Below are 21,117 nucleotides of genomic sequence, written 5' to 3'. Positions count from 1 at the left end.
GTTCTGTGCGTATAAGTCTGATTTTTTCTGAGATAAGAGCTAAGCTAGTTTTGAAAAGAATTCGTTTCGCATTAGAAGAAGTTACAGTAGCAGAGGTGAGTGTAAATGCGATTGGTATTACCCCAGAGTCGCGGCATCTCTTCAGGAAGGTGAGAGACTCGATCAGCTGAGCTTTCTTATCCCGGAGTTTGTTGAAGGATCTTAAAGTTATGTGAAAACCCTCCCCGTAGAGGCGATTAAATTTTGATTTAAAGCTTTCGTGACTGCAGTAATTCATATTCTTAGTTTTTTCGGTAAAGTCACGTTGAAGAGAAACAACAAAATAACAAAATATATATAAAACAATAAAAAATTCTCACGACGTTTCGACCATAACTCAAACGGTCATCATCAGGTGTGTCGGTTTGCATAAATTTATTTTGAAAACGGCATGTTTATTTATTTATTTGGATGTCCTAATTAAAAAGAGACCTGATGGTTCAATGAGCCACTCTGTCTACAGGAAAGCTACCCATACGGATGCTTATCTGAAACCGGATTCCCACCACCATCCATCACAGAAGAATTCTCTCATCAAGACTCTGTATCATAGAGCCCAATGCATATCCGACCAGGAACACATAAGCAGTGAACTCAAGCACGTACACCAAGCTCTTAGGGCTAATGGTTACTCCGACTATACAATCCGCAAAGCTTTCACTCAAACCATGAAGAAGAACCCTCTTGAGGAGCCTTTCAAAACCATCACTTTACCCTACATTGCTGGGATCACAAAAAAGATCTCCAAAATCTTGAATAAACACAAGATCCAGGTCCGTTTCAACACATTACATAAAATCCGTGATCTGGTTCCGTCTGTAAAAGATGTGATTCCGGACATACAATACCCTGGTGTCTACAAACTAAGTTGCCTCTGTGGTAGTAGTTACATTGGAGAAACCAAACGCCATATCTCGGACCGCATTCGTGAACATAAAGCAGACCTTAAACACGGTAGGACCAACACCTCGGCCGTAGCAGATCATTGTTCTAATTCAGTAGGCTCACATGCCATTGACTTTTCCAAGACGGAGGTTCTTTGTAAGCCATCTGGCTTCCATGAGAGATTCGTTCATGAGGCTATCCACATATACAAACACAGAGACAATTTCAACCGAGAAGATGGATTCTATCTTAGCAATCATTGGAAAGATTTGATAAATCATTTCAGTTCTTGATTGATTGTTCACGCTTACAGTGCCTTTCAGACAGCATACATAAAAACAAATTTCGTCTCCCCCCTCCTCTTTTCAAAAAATAGATGGACTAGTCCTGGCAAACTGCCATAGTTGCGCGTGACGCAAACGTTATTTTTTTATATATATAAATAAATAAACATGCCGTTTTCAAAATAAATTTATGCAAACCGACACACCTGATGATGACCGTTTGAGTTATGGTCGAAACGTCGTGAGAATTTTTTATTGTTTTATATATATTTTGTTATTTTGTTGTTTCTCTTCAACGTGACTTTACCGAAAAAACTAAGAATATGAATTACTGCAGTCACGAAAGCTTTAAATCAAAACAATAACACCGCCGCGCCGTGTAACCGCCCCCGCTGTTCCGCGTGCCGTTTGTGCCCCCCCCCACCCCCCCCTTGGCTCTCGTTCCACAAACAGAAATGGCCGAGCACCACGACGCGCAGGTGGTGCTCAGGATCGCGCGCGACCTCGTCAACCAGGTGCAGACGCTGGTCGTCAACAAGTGACCCGGTGACCTCCCGACCTGGCGACACCCGCGGAGCTGAAGTGTGGGTAGTGGTGGGGTGTGGGGTGTGGGGGGCGGTGCACCGTCCAGTCCCCATCCCCCCCTCTAAGGCTCTAAGTTTGTGCACCCCGGCGGTACGGGATGGGACTGCGTGTGTGCGTACGTGCACGTGCACGCGTGCGTGTGTACGTGTGGCTGAGCAGTGCGTGCGTGTGTACGTGTGGCTGAGCAGTGTGTGTGTGTACGTGTGGCTCAGCAGTGTGTACGTGTGGCTGAGCAGTGCGTGCGTGTGTACGTGTGGCTCAGCAGTGCGTACGTGTGTGTGTTGTGCCCTGCAGTGTTCGGGTCAGATTTCCCGACGTATTTATTAATTTTCGTTGTAATTCCACTTTTTTCAAACCCCCATGAAAGAAAGTGGAGAGAGGGGGGGGGGTGGTGGGGAACAGAAAAAAACACAAAAACAAGCTGTGAGTTTGCCGTGATTGAATGTATTTTATGTAAATTATAACCAGTTGTCAATTACTTATATAAATGTTGATAAATACTATATATAATACAATATATATGGCATATTTATTTTTCAAAATAATTCAAAGTGCTTTATTAGGTTATTGTACATTGTTAGAAGAGTGGAGTTTGAGTTTTAGATTTTTAAATAATGCTTTGATGACAAGGTCGTTGAATGTCCCTAGCCAGTACGCATATTGTAACCTGCGGCTCGTTCGGCTCACTATGGCTTTCGGTGTTCGAGTCCCGGTGATTACGCTTGTGATCGCGCGGTGACGCTCAGTGACAACAGCTTGTACGAGCCAAAACGCCCCACGGCCAATAATGACTCACAGCAGCGACCGACAGGCCCATCACGTCGGCACCCCAAGCACTCGACGTCGGGTGACAGTCGGGAGGCTCCGCTCGCCGGAGGGAACGGATTTTCACAAACGAGGCGCCTCAACTGACCCCGGTAACCGATTCGCGCGGAGCCGATCGGAGCGTAGCTGCGGTGACGAACGCGGCCGCCCTCCGAGTCACCGCTGTGCCACCAACGCACGCGCAGAGTCCCTTTTGGCGCTTGCGGATCTTGGTATTTGCGAGCATACGCGCAAGGCCTATATTTGCATCTGTCCACTGCCGAACGAGGGCCTCCTCTGTGCCGCATGCCTCGTGGCTGGTTATTTGACCGTACTTCACCGCGCCGGTTCGCGCGGGTCCGGTGATGGCGTGGAGCACGGACATTGGCGCGTCGTCGGACGGTACGGAAATGGATAGTTGCCGTGCTGCCCTCTGCTGCCTGTAGCCGACGTAGTCTGTGACCCAACTCACACGGAATGGTCTTGGAAACGAGCCGGGATAGTGCTTGGATTGGGCGACCGCCGTGCCACGGAACAGTTGCTGTGGCGCTACGTGCGTCGGGTATATTAGTGGGTGCGAAATTAAACGATGCGTGATGAAAACTGGAGGCTCGGTTGGTGTCAGGTGTTGGCTTACGATCGAAGTTTGGTGGCTGCAAAAAAAAACCGTTTGCAGAGCAGCGGTGAAGACGCAACGCTGCGTGGATTTAAACAACAAAAGCGTGTCGCCCTTCACCAGTCCTGATACCCGGCCCACATGTTTTGGTGCAAACCTCATTTGCAGTCCCGTAATTAAATTAGGAATGCCGATGTTTCGGAATAATAATAAAAGAAGTTGGTAATTATAGTGATTTGTATTTTGGTCAAATTGCAACTGCTCTGATAAATTGCTGCTGGTAAAAACAATTGTTTATCTTTGCCGCAAATTTAATTAATTACGGTTATATTGACTCTCCGAGCTGCAGTAATGACGAGCCTAATTGTGAATTATCCACAGTCCCGTGCCACTTCCAGTTGCCGCCACCAGCAGCGTCTCTTGAGCTGCATCTGTGGCCGAGCTGGGAGCTGTGCGTCGAGCCCTGCCATGGGTGACCTGACCCTGGCATGACCCCTGACCCTGGCATGACCCCTGATCCGTGGCGTGGCCCCGCAAGGGCCCGCGTGCGACGTGGTGGATGGGGGGGGTGAGTCCTGCTGTGAATCTCTAAACCTCGACGAGGCATTACAACCGCTTTACAATCAAAATTGTGTCGACCTTGAAGGCTGTCCTATCGTCGCGTCATTATTATCGTCGCCCGTTGTCGTCCTTCGACTGAATACTTCGATCCAAAGCAGATGATGTTTTTTTTTTAAAGTGGAACGTTGTTCAAAACATAAACCATTGCCGCCCCGCTGGCACGAAAGCTCCGTGGGGACGAGACTGGGACGATGACGCGCCGCCCGGGGTCACTTGGGCCCCGACAGCCGTGCTTCGCTTCCCGCGGTGGCCCAGGGTCGTGCACTGCCCCCCCCCACCGCCGTTCAGTAGGCCAGCTGCAGCACAGGTGTAAGGCTTCTCCACTGCTAGCCGTGACGGTAGCGGGCACACGTCCACCCGGTGTTGAGCTGCGATGAGAATCCTCCCTGGGCTTGCTTGGATCCTCGCTCCTTCACGAGGCCGCCGTGTTACACCCCCCCCCAGCCCCCGTGATTCTGTCCGACACCTTAGCGAGCCCCAGCTTTTCTGCTGTCGTGGGGTTCACGTTGAGGTTACAATGGGCGGGGTGGTTCCAGAGCCCCTGAAAGGGAGCTGCTGCTGTTGCTGCCCACTGCTGCCGTCAGCGGCGGGTGCTGCTGCTGCTGCTGCCGCTACGGCTTCTGCTTATTGACGCTCCGTGCGGCATGGTGTTTGTGCGGTGAATTAATACACCGGTATCATCGTTACAGGCAGTGGCCGTGAGCGTGTGTAACTTGTGGATACCGTGACTAGTGTGTGTGAGCGTGGGTACTTGTGGATACCGTGAGCAGTGTGTGTTGAGTGTGTGCTGTTTTTTTTTATTTGTAACTCATTCCATCAGCTTCGGTCACGCGTTGAATTCGTCGCCGCCGCAGACGAACGTGGCGATATCTCTCTCTCTCCCCGATTTCATTCTCCGCGCGTCCAGTGTCGTGTTTGTGCGACGCGAGATTGTTGCCCTCGCCAGCGTGAGATCTGTGGGATACTTACCGTGACGTCTCCTCCTCGTTCCGCTCTTCCTCCTCCTCCCAGCGATCTCTCCTCCTCTCTCCTCCCTCCCTCCCTCCCCTCTTCGTGTCGTTTTGTCAATGCTGTACTCAACCAAACCTGAAGCAGTGTCTCTTGTTTTGTTAATTATAATACAGATGACTGTATGTACACTCCCCTCCACCGTGCACTTGTCTTCTTTGAAGGGTTATTCTTTGGTTCTTTCGGTAAAGTCACGTAGAGAGAAGAACATTTATAAAAAATAAAGTGAATAAAAAACACTAATGTATCTTCTTTGGTTCTTTCGGTAAAGTCACGTAGAATGAGAATAAAATAATAAATTGATAAAATAACACAATAAAATTCTCACGACGTTTCGGCCACAACACAAGCGGCCTTCATCAGGTGAAGGGACGAGACAGTCTCGAGATTGTTGCGAGACAGTCTCGTCCCTTCACCTGATGAAGGCCGCTTGTGTTGTGGCCGAAACGTCGTAAGAATTTTATTGTTTTATTTTATCAATTTATTATTTTATTCTCATTCTACGTGACTTTACCGAAAGAACCAAAGAAGATGAATCTTTGCAGTCACGAAAGCTTTAAATCGAAACACTAATGTAGACTGTAGCCTGGTTCTAAATCGGAGTGAGTGTGCTGGCAGTCTATAATGTAGACTGTAGCCTGGTTATTAAGTTTGGTGAGTGTACTGGCAGTCTATAATGTAGACTGTAGCCTGGTTATTAAGCTGGGAGAGCGTACTGGCAGTCTATAATGAGGACTGTAGCCTGGTTATTAAGCTGGGAGAGCGTACTGGCAGTCTATAATGAGGACTATAGCCTGGTTATTAAGCTGGGTGAGTGTACTGGCAGTTTATAATGTAGACTGTAGCCTGGTTATTAAGCTGGGAGAGCGTACTGGCAGTCTATAATGAGGACTATAGCCTGGTTATTAAGCTGGGTGAGTGTACTGGCAGTCTATAATGTAGACTGTAGCCTGGTTCTTAACCTGAATAAAAGAAAAGGAAAAGGGGGGTTAGCCTCTAAAGGCAAACTATTTATAAAGGTTTAGAGATGGGCGTAGCCCAAGTGTGTCAGCAGCATGCGCGGGGCAGCTAATGTTAATGTACCCAAGTGTGTCAGCAGCATGGGCGGGGCAGCTTATGTTAATGGTGGAGGCAGCAACGCCAACGCAGTGGGTCTCCACCAAAGGACCGCACGGCAATCATTGCACCTCGCTCCACACAGCCACACTGCTGACGGTGGAGGTTGACAAGAAAACACAAATCAAGTCATGACCCAAAGTGGTTGATGACATATTCCCAATGATTGCTGAGTTTATAACCATCCTCTCGGTTGAAATTATGTCTATATACATGGATGGCTTCATGAACGAATCTTTGTTGATAGCCAGTAGGCTTGCAAAGTACCATCGTTTTAGAGAAATACATTTCGTGTGAGCCATCCGCATTAAAATAATGATCAGTCACGGCAGAAGTATTGGTCCCACCGTGTTTCAAATTTGCCTCATGCTCACGAACACGGTCCGAGACATGTCGCTTAGTTTCCCCAATGTAACTGCTGCCGCAGACACAGCTTAGTTTGTAGACGCCGGGATATTGCATGTCAGTGATCTTGTCTTTCACAGATGGGATCAGATCACAAATATTATGTACTGTGTTAAATCGGACCTGGATCTTGTGTTTGTTCATGATTTTGTAAATATTTTTGGTTACCCCTGCTATGTATGGCAAGGTGATGGTTTTGATTAGATCCTCAGATGGATCCTTCCTCACGGTTGGGGTGATGGCTTTGCGGATTGTGTAGTTAGAATATTCATTCACCTTGAGAGCTTGGTGTACGTGTGTGAGTTCACTGGTCAGGTGTTCATGGCAGGAGATACATTGAGCTCTATGGTGTAGCGTTTTGATGAGGGAATTCTTCTGGGATGGAGGGTGGTGGGAATCAAGTTTTAGGTAGGCGTCAGTATGGGTTACTTTCCTGTAGACAGAATGGCTCATTGAGCCATCTTGTCTATTTTTGATTAAGACATCCAAGAAGGGTAGCATGCCATCCTTTTCTACCTCCATGGTGCATTTGATGGCTTGGTGTATGGAATTGATGTGGTTGAGGAATTGGTTCAGAGCCGGTTGGCCATGTGGCCAGATGACAAACGTGTCATCCACGTACCTCTTTCACCCACCTCCAAACTGGCCCGATATCTGTCTGAGACCTTGCAGCCATTCACTGGTAAGACCACCTCTTCTGTACTTAACTCAGCTCACCTGGTATCGTCAATTAAATACATCTCACTGTCCCCAGGTGATTTGCTCGTTAGTTTCGATGTAGTTTCTTTGTTCAAAGTTCCTGTTCCCGATACCATTGCAATCATTGAAGATTTGGTCCATCAAGGATTGAATGCTGATGTACCGGCCCTGGTGAGACACTGCCTCACCAAAACATACTTCATCTGGAATGGAACATTCTACAAACATATTCTTGGTTCTTTCGGTAAAGTCACTTCTATACGTGATTTTACTGAAAGAACCAATAATATGAATCCCTGCAGTCACGAAAGCTTTAAATCAAAATTCTACAAACAGTCTACATTTGTGTTTATATTTTATTCACTTAATTTGTATGTTTTCTTCTATCTACGTGACTGTACCGAAAGAACAAAGGATATTAATTCCTGCAGTCACGAAAGTTTTAAGTCAAAATTATTTGAAGTGTTTTACCATGTATTCTGTCTAATCAGGGCCGACAATGAGGGGGCCGGGCCAGGGGCAAACCCCACGACATGTGAGCCCCCCCCTCCCTCCGACGCCATCAAACTAAACCGAACAAAGTATTACATCTGACACCGTAACGTCGAAACGCCAACTCCCCCCCCCCCCCAAAGCACGGGGCACGGGGCGGTCGCCCCAATTCGCCGTGCACCCTGTGGACGCCTCATCCCTCATCTTCGTCGTCGTCGTCAGCCTTCGTTGATGCTGTGCTCGAGAAAGGCTTCCCCAAGCCATTCACCCATAGAGTCGCCTCCCCTGATGCATCGATTCATTTGTATCACGTGGAAACTCGAATAAATATTTACCACAAACGTTAGCAAAAATCACACGACGTAAACCTTTTAAATGTTACGTTTTGATTTAAAGCTACTTTTTTCAGAATTTATTGCTGTGGTTTTCACACCTGATGATGATTGCTTGTGTTGCAGTCGAAACGTCGTGAGAATTTAATTGTTTTATATTTTTTATTATTTAATTGTTTCCCTTCTACGTGAATTTACCGAAAGAACCAAGAATATACTTTTAAAATTGATTGCACTGCGGCATCAAGGTTTGGTACAATCAATTATGAGCGCGATCTACACTTAATCACTCCAGATCGCATAATCTGGGCGGTGGAAGAGAGACGGTGGGACAAGGGCCCCCTCCTGCGCACTCCGCTCTCAATTCCTCCCAATCCCTCCCACTCCTCGCCATGCCCCCTCTCCTCGTGCACAATCCACCGCTCCCTGCTCGCCCCCCTCCACACGAAGCGAGAAGCACCCTCTCCCTGGTGTGACAGTAACGAGGTAAGTAAGTCGGCAAGAGGACATGGCAGGGCGAGTGCTTACCGGAGATGCGATTGAGACAGAAAGGTTTGCGCTGAGGAGGGGAGCCGTAGGTACGATGGGGGACAGTGCCGGATTAAGCTAGTGCGGGGCCTGTAGCATATGTAGCTATCTTCTGGGTTCTTTCGGTAAAGTCACGTAGAAGGGAAATAATAAAATAATTAATACTTAATTTTTATTTTATTGTGTTTCATTTTTATTATTTTATTATTTCCCTTCTACGTGACTTCACCGAAAGAACCAAGAACATGAATCCCTGCAGTCACGAAAGCTTTAAATCGAAACATATGTAGCTACTTTTGCTACGAGGATAAGCCGGTACTGGCCACGTGTCCACCGTGCAGCAGCAGCAGCTGTGAGGCCTGGCGGAGGGTGGAGAACGTTGTTGGTAATGAGCTTGTCGTGCCACCAACGGCATTGGCCATGGTGACTTCTTCTTAAATAAGCCTAAGCGTTATGAAGGAAATAATGTTTGAGAAAAGCAAAGTTATTTCTATTTGGCCAAAAACATGTAATGCGAAATTTCCCACGTTTTCTCTCATCTATAGCATACTATGCCCAAATGCGATGAGGGAACTCACTTTTTATAGAAAAATAGTGATTCTTTTTCCAGCCATTTTTGGTCAAAATCGAAAAAGGTGTAAAAATTATAGGTAAAATTTCCCATTTTTTTCATTTACAGCATACTAAGCCCTAATGCGATTAGGGAATTCACTTTTTATAGAAAAAATAAAGTGAATTTTTCCCGGCCATTTTTGCTCAAAATCGACGTAGGTTAGTACGTCGATTTTTTGTGTAAAAATGATAGGTGAAATTTCCACTTTTTATCATTTATAGCAGAGTAAGCCCTAATGCGATTAAGGAATTCACTTTTTATAGAAAAAATAAAGTGAAATTTTCCTGGCCATTTTTGCTCAAAATCGACGTAGGTTAGTACGTCGATTTTTTGTGTAAAAATGATAGGTGAAATTTCCACTTTTTATCATTTACAGCATACTAAGCCCTAATGCGATTAGGGAATTCACTTTTTATAGAAAAAATAAAGTGAATTTTTCCTGGCCATTTTTGCTCAAAATCGACGTAGGTTAGTACGTCGATTTTTTGTGTAAAAATGATAGGTGAAATTTCCACTTTTTATCATTTATAGCAGAGTAAGCCCTAATGCGATTAAGGAATTCACTTTTTATAGAAAAAATAAAGTGAAATTTTCCTGGCCATTTTTGCTCAAAATCGACGTAGGTTAGTACGTCGATTTTTAGTGTAAAAATGATAGGTGAAATTTCCACTTTTTATCATTTATAGCAGAGTAAGCCCTAATGCGATTGAGGGAATTCACTTTTATAGAAAAATAAAGTGCATTTTTTCTGGCCATTTTTGCTCAAAATCGACAGGTTAGTACAGTGAGGGAGGAAAGTATTTGATCCCCTGCTGATTTTGTACGTTTGCCCACTGACAAAGAAATGATCAGTCTATAATTTTAATGGTAGGTTTATTTGAACAGTGAGAGACAGAATAACAACAACAAAAATCCAGAAAAACGCATGTCAAAAATGTTATAAATTGATTTGCATTTTAATGAAGGAAATAAGTATTTGACCCCTCTGCAAAACATGACTTAGTACTTGGTGGCAAAACCCTTGTTGGCAATCACAGAGGTCAGACGTTTCTTGTAGTTGGCCACCAGGTTTGCACACATCTCAGGAGGGATTTTGTCCCACTCCTCTTTGCAGATCTTCTCCAAGTCATTAAGGTTTCGAGGCTGACGTTTGGCAACTCGAACCTTCAGTTCCCTCCACAGATTTTCTATGGGATTAAGGTCTGGAGACTGGCTAGGCCACTCCAGGACCTTAATGTGCTTCTTCTTGAGCCACTCCTTTGTTGCCTTGGCCGTGTGTTTTGGGTCATTGTCATGCTGGAATACCCATTCACGACCAATTTTCAATGCCCTGGCTGAGGGAAGGAGGTTCTCACCCAAGATTTGACGGTACATGGCCCAGCCCATCGTCCCTTTGATGCGGTGAAAGTTGTCCTGTACCCTTAGTAGAAAAACAGCCCCAAAGCATAATGTTTCCACCTCCATGTTTGACGGTGGGGATGGTGTTCTTGGGGTCATAGGCAGCATTCCTCCTCCTCCACCAAACACGGCGAGTTGAGTTGATGCCAAAGAGCTCCATTTTGGTCTCATCTGACCACAACACTTTCACCCAGTTGTCCTCTGAATCATTCAGATGTCCATTGGCAAACTTCAGACGGGCATGTATGTGCTTTCTTGAGCAGGAGGACCTTGCGGGCGCTGCAGGATTTGTCCTTCACGGCGTAGTGTTACCAATTGTTTTCTTGGTGTAGTTCTGGGCTGAATTCCTCACCGTTCTCATGATCATTGCAGCTCCATGAGGTGAGATCTTGCATGGAGCCCCAGGCCGAGGGAGATTGACAGTTATTTTGTGTTTCTTCCATTTGCGAATAATCGCACCAACTGTTGTCACCTTCTCACCAAGCTGCTTGGCAATGGTCTTGTAGCCCATTCCAGCCTTGTGTAGGTCTACAATCTTGTCCCTGACATTCTTGGAGAGCTCTTTGGTCTTGGTCATGGTGGAGAGTTTGAAATCTGATTGATTGCCTCTGTGGACAGGTGTCTTTTATACAGGTAACGAGCTGAGATTAGGAGCACACTCTTAAAGGGAGTGCTCCTAATCTCAGCTTACCTTTATAAAAGACACCTGGGAGCCAGAAATATTTCTGATTGAGGGGGTCAAATACTTATTTCCCTCATTAAAATGCTAATCAATTTATAAAAATTTTGACATGCGTTTTTCTGGATTTTGTTATTGTCTCTCACTGTTCAAATAAACATTAAAATTATAGACTGATCATTTCTTTGTCAGTGGACAAACGTACACAATCAGCAGGGGATGAAATACTTTTTTCCCTCACTGTATGTCGATTTTTCGTGTAAAAATGATAGGTAAAATTTCCCACTTTTCTTTATTTACAGCATACTAAGCCCTAATGCGATTGAGGGAATTCACCTTTTATAGAAAAATAAAGTGAAATGTTCCGACCATTTTTGCTCAAAATCGACATAAGTTAGTATGTCGACATAAGTTAGTATGTCGATTTTTCTTGTAAAAATTTTAGGTGAAATTTCCCACTTTTTATACACTTTCATTTAACTCGTGTTGTATCATAAAATCTTGTAACTCAATTTTAACCCACTTCTCAATGTGGTATCGACTGCAAACTTGGAATAGTTATGCCATACTGATGACAATACTATATTCTATCATAAAAATATATATTTTTAAACATTTTATTTTGTTTCGGCTTGGGTCTAATTGTCCACGGTCAACTGGCGTTGGCTGTAATTGGCCAAGGTCCCCTACGTTGTGGCAAGCTTCGGGGCCACTTCCTGGAGTCGTGGAGTTCTTCCATTACTCGTACGGTACATTTCATAAAAGCGTGTTTTTAAGTGTTTTTTATGACTTATTCTTTCAGTTACAGCATACTAAGCCCTAATGCGATGAGGGAACTCACTTTTTATAGAAAAATAAAGTGACATTTTCCTGGCCATATTTGCACAAAATCGACGTATGTAAATTTTTGCGTGTAAAAATTTCCCACTTTTTCTTTTATTTACAACATAGTATGCCCTAATGCGATGAGGGAACTCACTTTTGTGTAAAAGCATCACGTGAAATTTCACTTTCATTTGATATGACGTTCAACACTTTTTCCAGATCTTCAGTGCACTAAACGTTTTAATAAACAGACTTGAAACGTTCATTATCATAATTTTATTGGTCATTGTGTGAAGAAAATACACATTGCGCTTTAATAAGCCACCGGGAACTACTCACATCTTAAAACATACGTCGATACGCCAACCTTAGGTAAAAATAATACCACTCCACTCGAGCCAAAGCAGAGTTCAATTAACTTCCGCTCTACGATCTTGGAAAAGTCACGGCTGATCAGAGAACAAAAACAATGCAACGAAATAACAAAACACATCTAATCTAAGTATAGCATCACACCTCATTGCTGTGTGGACTTAGCGCGCGGCGCGTGATGGTTATGTACATCCCGATTTTGTAACGATCACACATGTGGCGTCCCCTGTCAGCCATCGGGGCCAACCCATGCAGTAAAACGGACCGCCAAAACCTGGCCGAGCAATTCACGAAGCGGTCGCCTCTTCAGGTGGCTGGGCTAACTGGGGGGGTAAGAAGGGGCCCACCACCCCCCAACTAGGCGTAGGCGTCCTCTCGGTCGGCGTTGAATGTCTCTCCGTCCTGGATGGAGGCGAAGTTGAGGAAGTGGGAGGGACGGTGCACTTCGTGGTAGAACTCGCGCGGGTTCGCCAACTGCAGGTCATACTTCATGTTTGCATCGTGACGCACGCCTGGAACGAAAACGCAGTCGCCATCAAAACCAAACGAGACGTTAAATAGAAGAAAGCAAGACTCCAACCCTCATCCCCCACAACCCACGATGTATCAACTCAAGATTAAACCGCCGTGTGTGTGTAAGAATCCATCGGTTCCATTTCATACGCGTTGTGACTGGGTCATGGAAAGCAAGCAGCCGGTATGGATTCGACATGAATCACCACAGCAAAAACCAATAATCAACTAGTTAATGAAACCGTGAACCCAAATAAGGGCAATCGAATCATGCAATGAGAACACTGGCACAACGGGCAAGGGCAGTTCCGTTGCCAGAGGCCTGCCTCCTCTGACACGGCGAGCCAACCTCGCGGCGCAGACAGCCGAGCGTCGTGTTATTCACGCGGTTGGGCTCCACCCACCCCCCGCCACCTCTGGGCAACGATGGCACGCCGCCGGCATCGACGCGACGCCACTCACCCATGAAGTTGTAGTTCCAGGAGCCTTGCGACGGTACCATGAAGAATGCGAGAAAGCGGTCGGACAGCAGCATCTGCACGCGCTCGTAGTGCGAGGGGAGGTACCCCTTGGGGTTGTTCCCCTTGTCCGTGTTGGAGCGGCCCCACTCGTAGCCGCTGGGCGTCAGCTTGTACGCCGTGAGGCTGCAGGAGCCCGGCGTGAAGCTGCCATCGCACGACGTCGCAAACCGGAGCGAGCGCAAGGATCAGCGTCGGTACAACAACAACAAAAAACTCCGCGCTTATTTTGCTTTGTACGTACGTTTAGCTTCTTTCGCACCGTACGTAGCTAACCATGCTAATTGGAGATGCGGGAGAAGGCCAACAAACTAAAGACGAAAAGAAATAATTACTTTCCAATCTAAAGAAATTGAGTTTTCAATCTGCATTTAACGGAAGATGCCCCAAAGTAACAATAGATGCACATTGTCGGCAGCAGGGGAAAGTGCTTCCACCTTCACCAACTGCACTGACCGGCAGGGTGAGGTATGGTAAAATAGCCTCCACGACCCGCATGTTGTGAGGAAGGGGCTTTTTCCAGCAATAGATTACTGTCACATGCACGTGTCGCAGCAATGTAGCATCGTCAACACATTACTTTGGTACATTTCAATACATAAACAATGCCACCAGTGCTGAAAAAGGGTATTTGTTTTTTCTCACGAACTACACTTCAAACTCAAGGTGACCAGTCTGGGACAAAGCCCTGTTAGATATCAACAAGAAAAAATAACCTTTGCAATAGGCACAACATTGTTGATCGTATTCAAGATGACACTAGGGGCGGCACCTGCACGTGATGACAATGGTCTTCTCGCCGTCCCACGAGGGATTGTCGGCCATGATCTTAGCGTGCGTGGTGATGTCCTGCGGTGAGAGCTGTGGCGACTCGTTGGGCTGAGTGTGGATCCAACCCAGGGGCTCCATCTCCTGCGGGGTGGTGTACCAAGATGGAGGAGAAAACACAAAGGGGGGAGGAGGGAGCGGTCAATACAGCAAACTTCACCGAATTCTAACTAAACGGCTGTTGTTCACACAAACTAAAACTTATTATTTTATAAGTCCCCCCCACTGAGCTATGCATTTCTTTTTAAGAAGTGACCTGGCCACCAATGATAGCTCAACAAAGTGGCCTATCATGTGGAAATCTATAGCAGCCAAATACTCTCAATGCACATTCATCAATGTGGAGGCAAAAACCGGAGGACCCGAGAAAAATACACGCGACCACGGGAAAGAGACACGCAAACCCCAAAGATATAGCAGGCGTCAGGGTCGGAAATCGAACCTTACGACCTCCTGTATACCAGGCGAGGCAGTTAACATCTCGCCACTGCAGAGCCCCAAACTATTGCTGAGTACAGCCGCGCAACCGTATGTTACTGCGCGCCACCACGTGTCACCACGTGCCCACCTTGAGGTACTCGTGCTGTGGGAGCTGGTTGGGCAGGTGCACGGTCTGGTGAGTGCCCCACTGCGGCACCATGACGATGCAGCGGATCTCCTTGACCTGCGGATTGTCGGGAGGGCTCGTCCCGTACAGGTATCCAGCGATCTGCACACACACACACACGAACACACGACCACGTCAGTCTCTCGCCTCGGGCGACAACGGGTTCCTGCTCGTGATTCAAGACCAGTTTTAGACGACCTAAGCAACGAGCTTGTAACAGATTTATCACGCGGGCAATGCGATGAACAGTCAAAATGTGGGCTGTCAATTGAATTCAAGAACAGATTTTTAGTTTGTCTCACATCGTCTGTTTGTTCCTCATTGATGCTTTTATTTCCATGTAGATGCATCATTAGCTCATAAAATGCATACATGGTATATATATTCTTCTAATGTGAATTGACCTGAATGGATGAATTGTCACATGCCTCGTCGTTACCAGCTACGCCAATATAAAGACATTCGTAAAGTAAAGCTATGGATAGACAAAGGGGACTGTGCCACTCGCTGCACCTGGGCGCGCAGGTCCGAGATGCAGATGAACTTCTTGAGGACGTTCTTGGGCAGGATGTAGGTGAAGCCGGTCTCCTTGATGTCATCCGACGACACGTAGATGTGGTTCGTGCGGAGGTGCAAGTTCGTGGCGGAGATGGCGCTGCCGAAACAAACGAGGACAGGAGAACGAACACGGGTCGGTTATGCCGATTATTTAAGGCAAGATGGGGGGGGGGGGGCAAGCACTTGCGTCCGAGTAAACGAAGCCGACGCGTCTGGTTCGTCGCGCTCCGTCGCGTAGCCACTGACCGGACACGCCACTCGGTCTTGGAGGCGAAGGTCTGCGTCTCGTAGTTGCTCGTGGTGGACGTGATGATCTCGTCGCCGTGCTTGTTGACGGTGCGCGTCTGCGTGGCCGTGAGCTGCGACTGCTCCTTCGTCTGCTTCTCGATCTCGGCGATCTGCTGCCGCTGCTGAGACGGCGCCGAGATCTCCATGCCCAAGATGATGTCACGGATCTCCGACTGTGTGAGCGACGCCACGTTCACGCTGCGCAGCGGCGACGGCGCGGCAGTGGAGAGGGCGGAGAGGGTAAAAACGCGAGTGTGATCAGCGGCTCAAATGTGTTTTTTAATCTTTTTTATATTTCAGGAGCCCAGTACAGAGTACAAACCGCAACGTGGTGTGGGGGGGGGGGGTACAGAAATTCCGTAGACATAAGCCCCAAATGCTGTGCTCCTGAGTTAAGAGGAAGGGGGGAGATTAGACTCGCTGCTGCAGCTCAAATGTTTTGACTAGCGACAAGAGTGCTTGGATTGGGCCAAACGTACGAGGAATGTTAGCCATCTAGTAAATGTGGATGAAATGCATAACACCGTGATGGGTGACTTTTGCAGAAGTAGGTAAAAGTCGCAGAGATGAGAAGACGATTGGTACGTTTGGCATTGGGAGTGAAGAATAAAATTACTATCCAGACCGGATCATGCTAAAACCACCCATTTCTACAGCACACCACAAGATATATTTAACAACACACAAAATATGTTATCCAAACCACCAGCTCAACAGAACCAAATGTGTGGTCATCTTGCAATTTAACCAACCAAATAAAAGAGCTGAGAACATGTGGCCAAGCCAAGACAATGGAGACACCAGCACAACAACCCAGTGCATTTTTGACAGCCGCTCTCTGATCATGCGGTCGCGTGGATTTTATCCGGGTTCTCCGGTTTATCCCATCCACATTATTAAACGTGTGTTTAGAGTATTTGGCTGCTATAAATGTCCACATGTTAAGCCACTTCGTTGAGCAATCATTTGTGATAGCCAGGTCGCTTCTAAAAGAGCTACATAGTTCAATGGGCCGCACCTGGTAAAATAAAAAAAAGTTACTAGTTCGTTACTAGTCCCAACCCTCCCACCACTCCCATGTCCGACTCACTTGTTTTTCTTTCCGTAGTCGGCAAGGATGAGGTCCTTGAGGGCCACCTCCACCTTGATCCACTCCTCGTCGGTGAGCGTGGGCCAGATGTGGTGCGGCTCGGTGACCGTAGTCTTGTCCGGCTTCAGGATCACCTTGGTGCGGTCGTTGTTGACGTGCAGCGCGCGCAGGATCAGGATGAGACGGGAGAACGCCTGCACACGACAAGGGGACCACACGCACCCTTAGTGAGCCGGCAACCACAGAACGTCGATGGCACGGTCAGATACCCGCGTGCTCCTGGGGCCAGATTCACATCTTACGAAAAAAAAAATGCCCCCAATTCGATCTGGACTCTACTATCAGTGCCATGTCACGAGACACGGTATCCATTCGGATCTCTCAAGAGTCCAACAAGACGTGATAGAGAACAGCCCGATGAAGCGGATACCACCGAGCTAACTCTGAGATACCTTAAAGTGACCTCTGGTTCACATAGTAGGGGGGGGGGCAGCACTCTCTCGCTTAATCTGCTGCAAAGACTAATGTTTGTTGGATGACAAGTCACATTTTTAATTCTCAGAGCTGCAATTTGGTCAAATTAAGTAGCAAAACAAATATTGTGTGATGGTTATTTACGTAGTTATTGGTGAAAGGGCCAAGACCATCAACTCCCTACACTGGATGACCTGGTTTAAATCACATACAGCTGCCCGGATTCGAACCCAGGTTCTCAATGGTGCCGGAGTGCTCTGAAAGGCAGCCGGCCACCTTAAGGACAAGACAGGCATCTTGACCAATGTAGACTTTCCTCGCCAAAAAAAAAAAACCTTTCCGCATCTCCAACATAAAAAATGGCTAATTTCTGTAGTTGTGCGTTTCCGTCAATTCGCTGACGTGCCAACGTGGCCGCTGTGACGAAGGACACGCACCGTGTACGACGAGATGGTCTTCAGCCAGTCGTCGTAGAGGTTGAACAGAACCATCTGAGGCTCGGTGGCCTTCAGGATGAGGTCACCAAACTTCTCCACCTGCAGAGCAAGGAGTTTCACAGTGCAGCTCAGAATGGCGTAGCACGCATACAGTGGCGTTTAACTGATGCTGCCACTGACACACACATTAATAATTAATGCACTGATTGTTCTATGTGCTATACGCACACACACATTCATTAGGCTCTTAAAAGTACCTGCTGCAGTAATATCTTAAATGTTTCATGCCCGTGTTAGAGTAAATATAGTGCTCTTCAGACAGCTTGGCGATATCGCCACTTAAGGCGGCGAACAAACATTTTCTCACTGCTACAGAAGGCGCCACCTCATGGTGAACACAACGACTTTCTAAACCACTGCGCTGAAATTAACAAGTGGTAGAACGAGACTAAAAACACCGTTGCTCTCTTTTCATTTGCACACACAGAGCAAGTTTTCAAAGATGAAATTACGTTTTCACTTAAGAAATTAAATACTCACTTGATTATAGCCGCCTGCAATTGGATCTAATTCTTCACGTGTATATCATCAATACGTCTTATCTGTTGCATCCTACACACATTTATTTCAATGCATTTTTATTCTGGTCGCAAGTGGGATAGGCTTTTTTTATTATTTGCTAAACTTAATGAGATCAAACTTATCTCATTATGTGAGCGTTGCAACAGCAACGCTAACGTATGCATGTACGTTGAACGTCTTTGGCATCGTACGTAAGCCAACTGCGCCGATCAGGGGTGCCAATGTACTGCTCGTGATGGTGACGCGCAACTCCAGCGCAGGAGGCCAAACCTTGAGGCAGGCCTGGAAGGGCAGCTGCAGCTCGGAGCCCTTGATGACGATGTTGGGGAAGTCGAGGAGATGGACCTCGAGCGGGTCCAGCATGCCCTTGCGCGTCACGATAATCTGCTTCGGCTGCTCCTCCACGGGCAGTGAACGAATCAACGCAGCCACCTCCTCGGCCGTCTTCCACTTGGCCAGCTGCATGGGGAGTGACGAGTGACCGGGAATGATGGTTAGGTTTTATTTTTGAGAAAAATTATCTGCCATAAACGTTTTCGGATCTCCCTGGGAGGAGCAGAAAAACCCTTCATGGTAGAGGACAGCCTACAGAAGTGGATATCAGGGAGCTACCTCCGAGATCCCTTTCAACGTGACCTATGGTCCACACATTAGGGGGTAGGGTGGCGGGAAGCACTTTCCCATGGTGAGGTCGGGTGTTTAGAAAGGTTAGGATGAGCATGGTAGCAAACTGAACGCTGGAATTTTTGGCCACAGCTATAAAAAAAGGTAGTGTGGGCATGATGGCCATTGCGAGATGTTTAGATGCGATTCACTCGCCTGACCGAGACGCTTCTGTCCGGCCCACACGGACGTGTGGATGATCTTGAGGAAGAGCTGTCCGGTTCTCGGGTTGAAGATGAAGATGGCTCCGTTGATGGGCTTCGTGGTCAAATTACCCTCGAACGTCTGTGGGGGTTCAAGTGCGAGCCGTCAAAACAACAGCAATACACGCAGAATACAAAGTGAAGCAGCATCACTCAGTGCGAAAGCATCATAACGCTGCCCTGCCAGCATTACCCGATTGCGATGGAGCATCGAAGCTAGCAAGTCAAGAGATAAAATGAACCAGGCGAAAACATCAGTACGTTGAACTTTTTTCGCACCGTATGTAGCCAACCATGCTAAATGCAGGTGCGAATATCAACTCTAAACCTCTCATCCAGGTTTTTCTTGAAAGTGATATCTGGTTTCACTACTGTCACCCATCTATCCCGCACGGCACCTACACCTGGACACAAGAATATCCCCCCCTTTACAAAAAAACTTGTTCCAAGCGATCGATTACCTTGTGGATGGTGACTCTGTAGACGTTGGTGTCATCCACGAACCAGATGATCTGGTTGGAGAAGAGCTCCCCGTAGTTCTGCGAGGAGAGGTACGGCTCGGTGGGCTCAGACGAGTACAGCTGCAGGCCCTTGCGGATGCGCTCGCGCAACACGTAGAGGGCCGGGTTCGCCTTCATGATCTTGGCCATCGCCTGCTGGATGAGCGGCTTGCTGCCCGGGAACCAGTTGCCGTAGCCACTGTGGAATTGAGTGGGGGAGGAACAAGCAGCAGCGGATCTTTGCAACGACAGCACACAACGTAAATGTAAAAGAGACTCACGATCCAGTCAGGGACGAAGAGGTGCATGCACGGCACATGACGTCGCAAGGTGAAGTCACGCGTACATTATGTCGCAGAGGCACGTGTAATTACATCGTCGCCTTGGCCGGTTCTTTATTGCCAGGTTTTGGTAACCTCCTGATCAATTCGGCTAGTTTTCTCTTCGGTAATTCCCAAAGAGCAGAACAACTTGACACACACACACAGGCACACGAATGGTCGCATATCGGTGGGAAGTTGGGAAACAGGTGCAGGTTTTTTCAACTGGGGACAATGTTAGGAGCATCCAGCCACACACCTGTGCAGGTTGTAGGCCAGGTCTATGGCAATGAGCAGGCCGGTGGGGGACGGGTAGATACTCATGTTGTCCGTGGTGTAGTCCAGGAACTTGGCGCGTGCGTAGCGCTCAATGTCGTGAGAGTCATAATCGCCCCAGCGCAGCTGTATGTCCAGCCAGTACTTCTGAGTGGTCGAGCTGTCCATCACGTCCCTGCGAGGTACACACAAAGAGAGGGATTTTATTCAAGGTGGGCACGGATAAAGTCACAACAGCATCGTCTCAGTTGCTTCTGATAACTCTTTAAATGAGTCTCACGCATAGATTGTAACAATTTTTACCCATTAATCAGCAAGGCCCAGCGGCAATGGTATTGATGGCTTTGTCTCACCAGTGCCAGACTCAAGGCTGCGAAAAAAAGCCATCTCTGGTGTAGGCTAATCAGTCTCAAGGACAGTGCACACATTATCAAAGCATATTTGTTTGCATGTTTTACCAAAAATATGTGGTTGATACAGACGTCACGGCTTGTAATAGGTGTCTACTAACCGGCGTTTGAGCATCTTAACACTTGCCGTATTTATTCCAGAACGGGTCATGTCTGTTCTATAATTCGACGGCTATGATGAGCGTGTTTCTCGTTATCGTTGAGGAGCGCGGCAATCCTCACTTGGAGTCGGCGAGCAGCGAGGGCCGGGACACGTTCCACTTGTAGGCGGCGAACAGCAGGATGTCGGCGCACGACGAGTTCATCTTGTAGGACTTGCGCGGGTGGATCGTCTCCTTCTGCACCGTCTCTATCTCCAGCGCGTCCAGCTCCTGGTCGAACACCTGTTTCCACCGGAGCACGCACGCATGGCATGGCGATGAACTAATGTACAATTTGTGTAGGCGCCGCTCACGTGAAAATGCACACACAAAAGCCACGACAGTTATCAAAAGGGTCACAAGACACACGGACAAACGTTGCAAACACGACGCATCTGCAACACGCGCG

The 21,117-nt window shown here is 47.2% G+C and overlaps 2 protein-coding genes across 7 annotated transcripts in view; one reads left to right on the top strand and one right to left on the bottom strand.

Annotated features, from left to right (window-relative positions):
- LOC116939260 (small G protein signaling modulator 2-like) overlaps positions 1-4,976 on the top strand; it is a 70,245-nt gene extending 65,269 nt beyond the window's left edge. For 4 of the 5 annotated variants that reach the window (XM_032947456.2, XM_032947455.2, XM_032947454.2 and 1 more), the window contains one exon: positions 1,662-4,976. In XM_032947456.2, the coding sequence (XP_032803347.2) occupies positions 1,662-1,750 (89 nt within the window). In that variant the 3' untranslated portion in view covers positions 1,751-4,976. The remainder of the gene's footprint in view (positions 1-1,661) is intronic. The other variant, XR_012938834.1, reaches the window with a different exon arrangement.
- A 7,214-nt stretch (positions 4,977-12,190) lies between these two features.
- The window catches only part of PRPF8 (pre-mRNA processing factor 8), a 28,327-nt gene continuing 19,400 nt past the window's right edge, over positions 12,191-21,117 (bottom strand). For both annotated transcript variants that reach the window (XM_032947438.2, XM_032947439.2), the window contains exons 31-43: positions 20,791-20,951; positions 20,142-20,333; positions 19,524-19,761; positions 19,016-19,144; positions 18,467-18,655; positions 17,615-17,713; positions 16,704-16,897; positions 15,572-15,811; positions 15,281-15,422; positions 14,729-14,869; positions 14,105-14,244; positions 13,277-13,479; positions 12,191-12,813 (exon numbers count right to left, since the gene is read on the bottom strand). In XM_032947438.2, coding sequence (XP_032803329.1) covers positions 12,659-12,813; positions 13,277-13,479; positions 14,105-14,244; positions 14,729-14,869; positions 15,281-15,422; positions 15,572-15,811; positions 16,704-16,897; positions 17,615-17,713; positions 18,467-18,655; positions 19,016-19,144; positions 19,524-19,761; positions 20,142-20,333; positions 20,791-20,951 — 2,223 coding nt within the window. In that variant the 3' untranslated portion in view covers positions 12,191-12,658. The remainder of the gene's footprint in view (positions 12,814-13,276; positions 13,480-14,104; positions 14,245-14,728; positions 14,870-15,280; positions 15,423-15,571; positions 15,812-16,703; positions 16,898-17,614; positions 17,714-18,466; positions 18,656-19,015; positions 19,145-19,523; positions 19,762-20,141; positions 20,334-20,790; positions 20,952-21,117) is intronic.

The sequence above is a fragment of the Petromyzon marinus genome, chromosome 5 (assembly GCF_048934315.1).
Source record: "Petromyzon marinus isolate PM22_M1 ecotype Great Lakes invasive population chromosome 5, UKy_Petmar_22M1.pri1.0, whole genome shotgun sequence".
NCBI lineage: Eukaryota > Metazoa > Chordata > Hyperoartia > Petromyzontiformes > Petromyzontidae > Petromyzon > Petromyzon marinus.
Note: the sequence above shows the minus strand (reverse complement) of the source record. Positions and strands in the feature narration are given on the sequence as shown.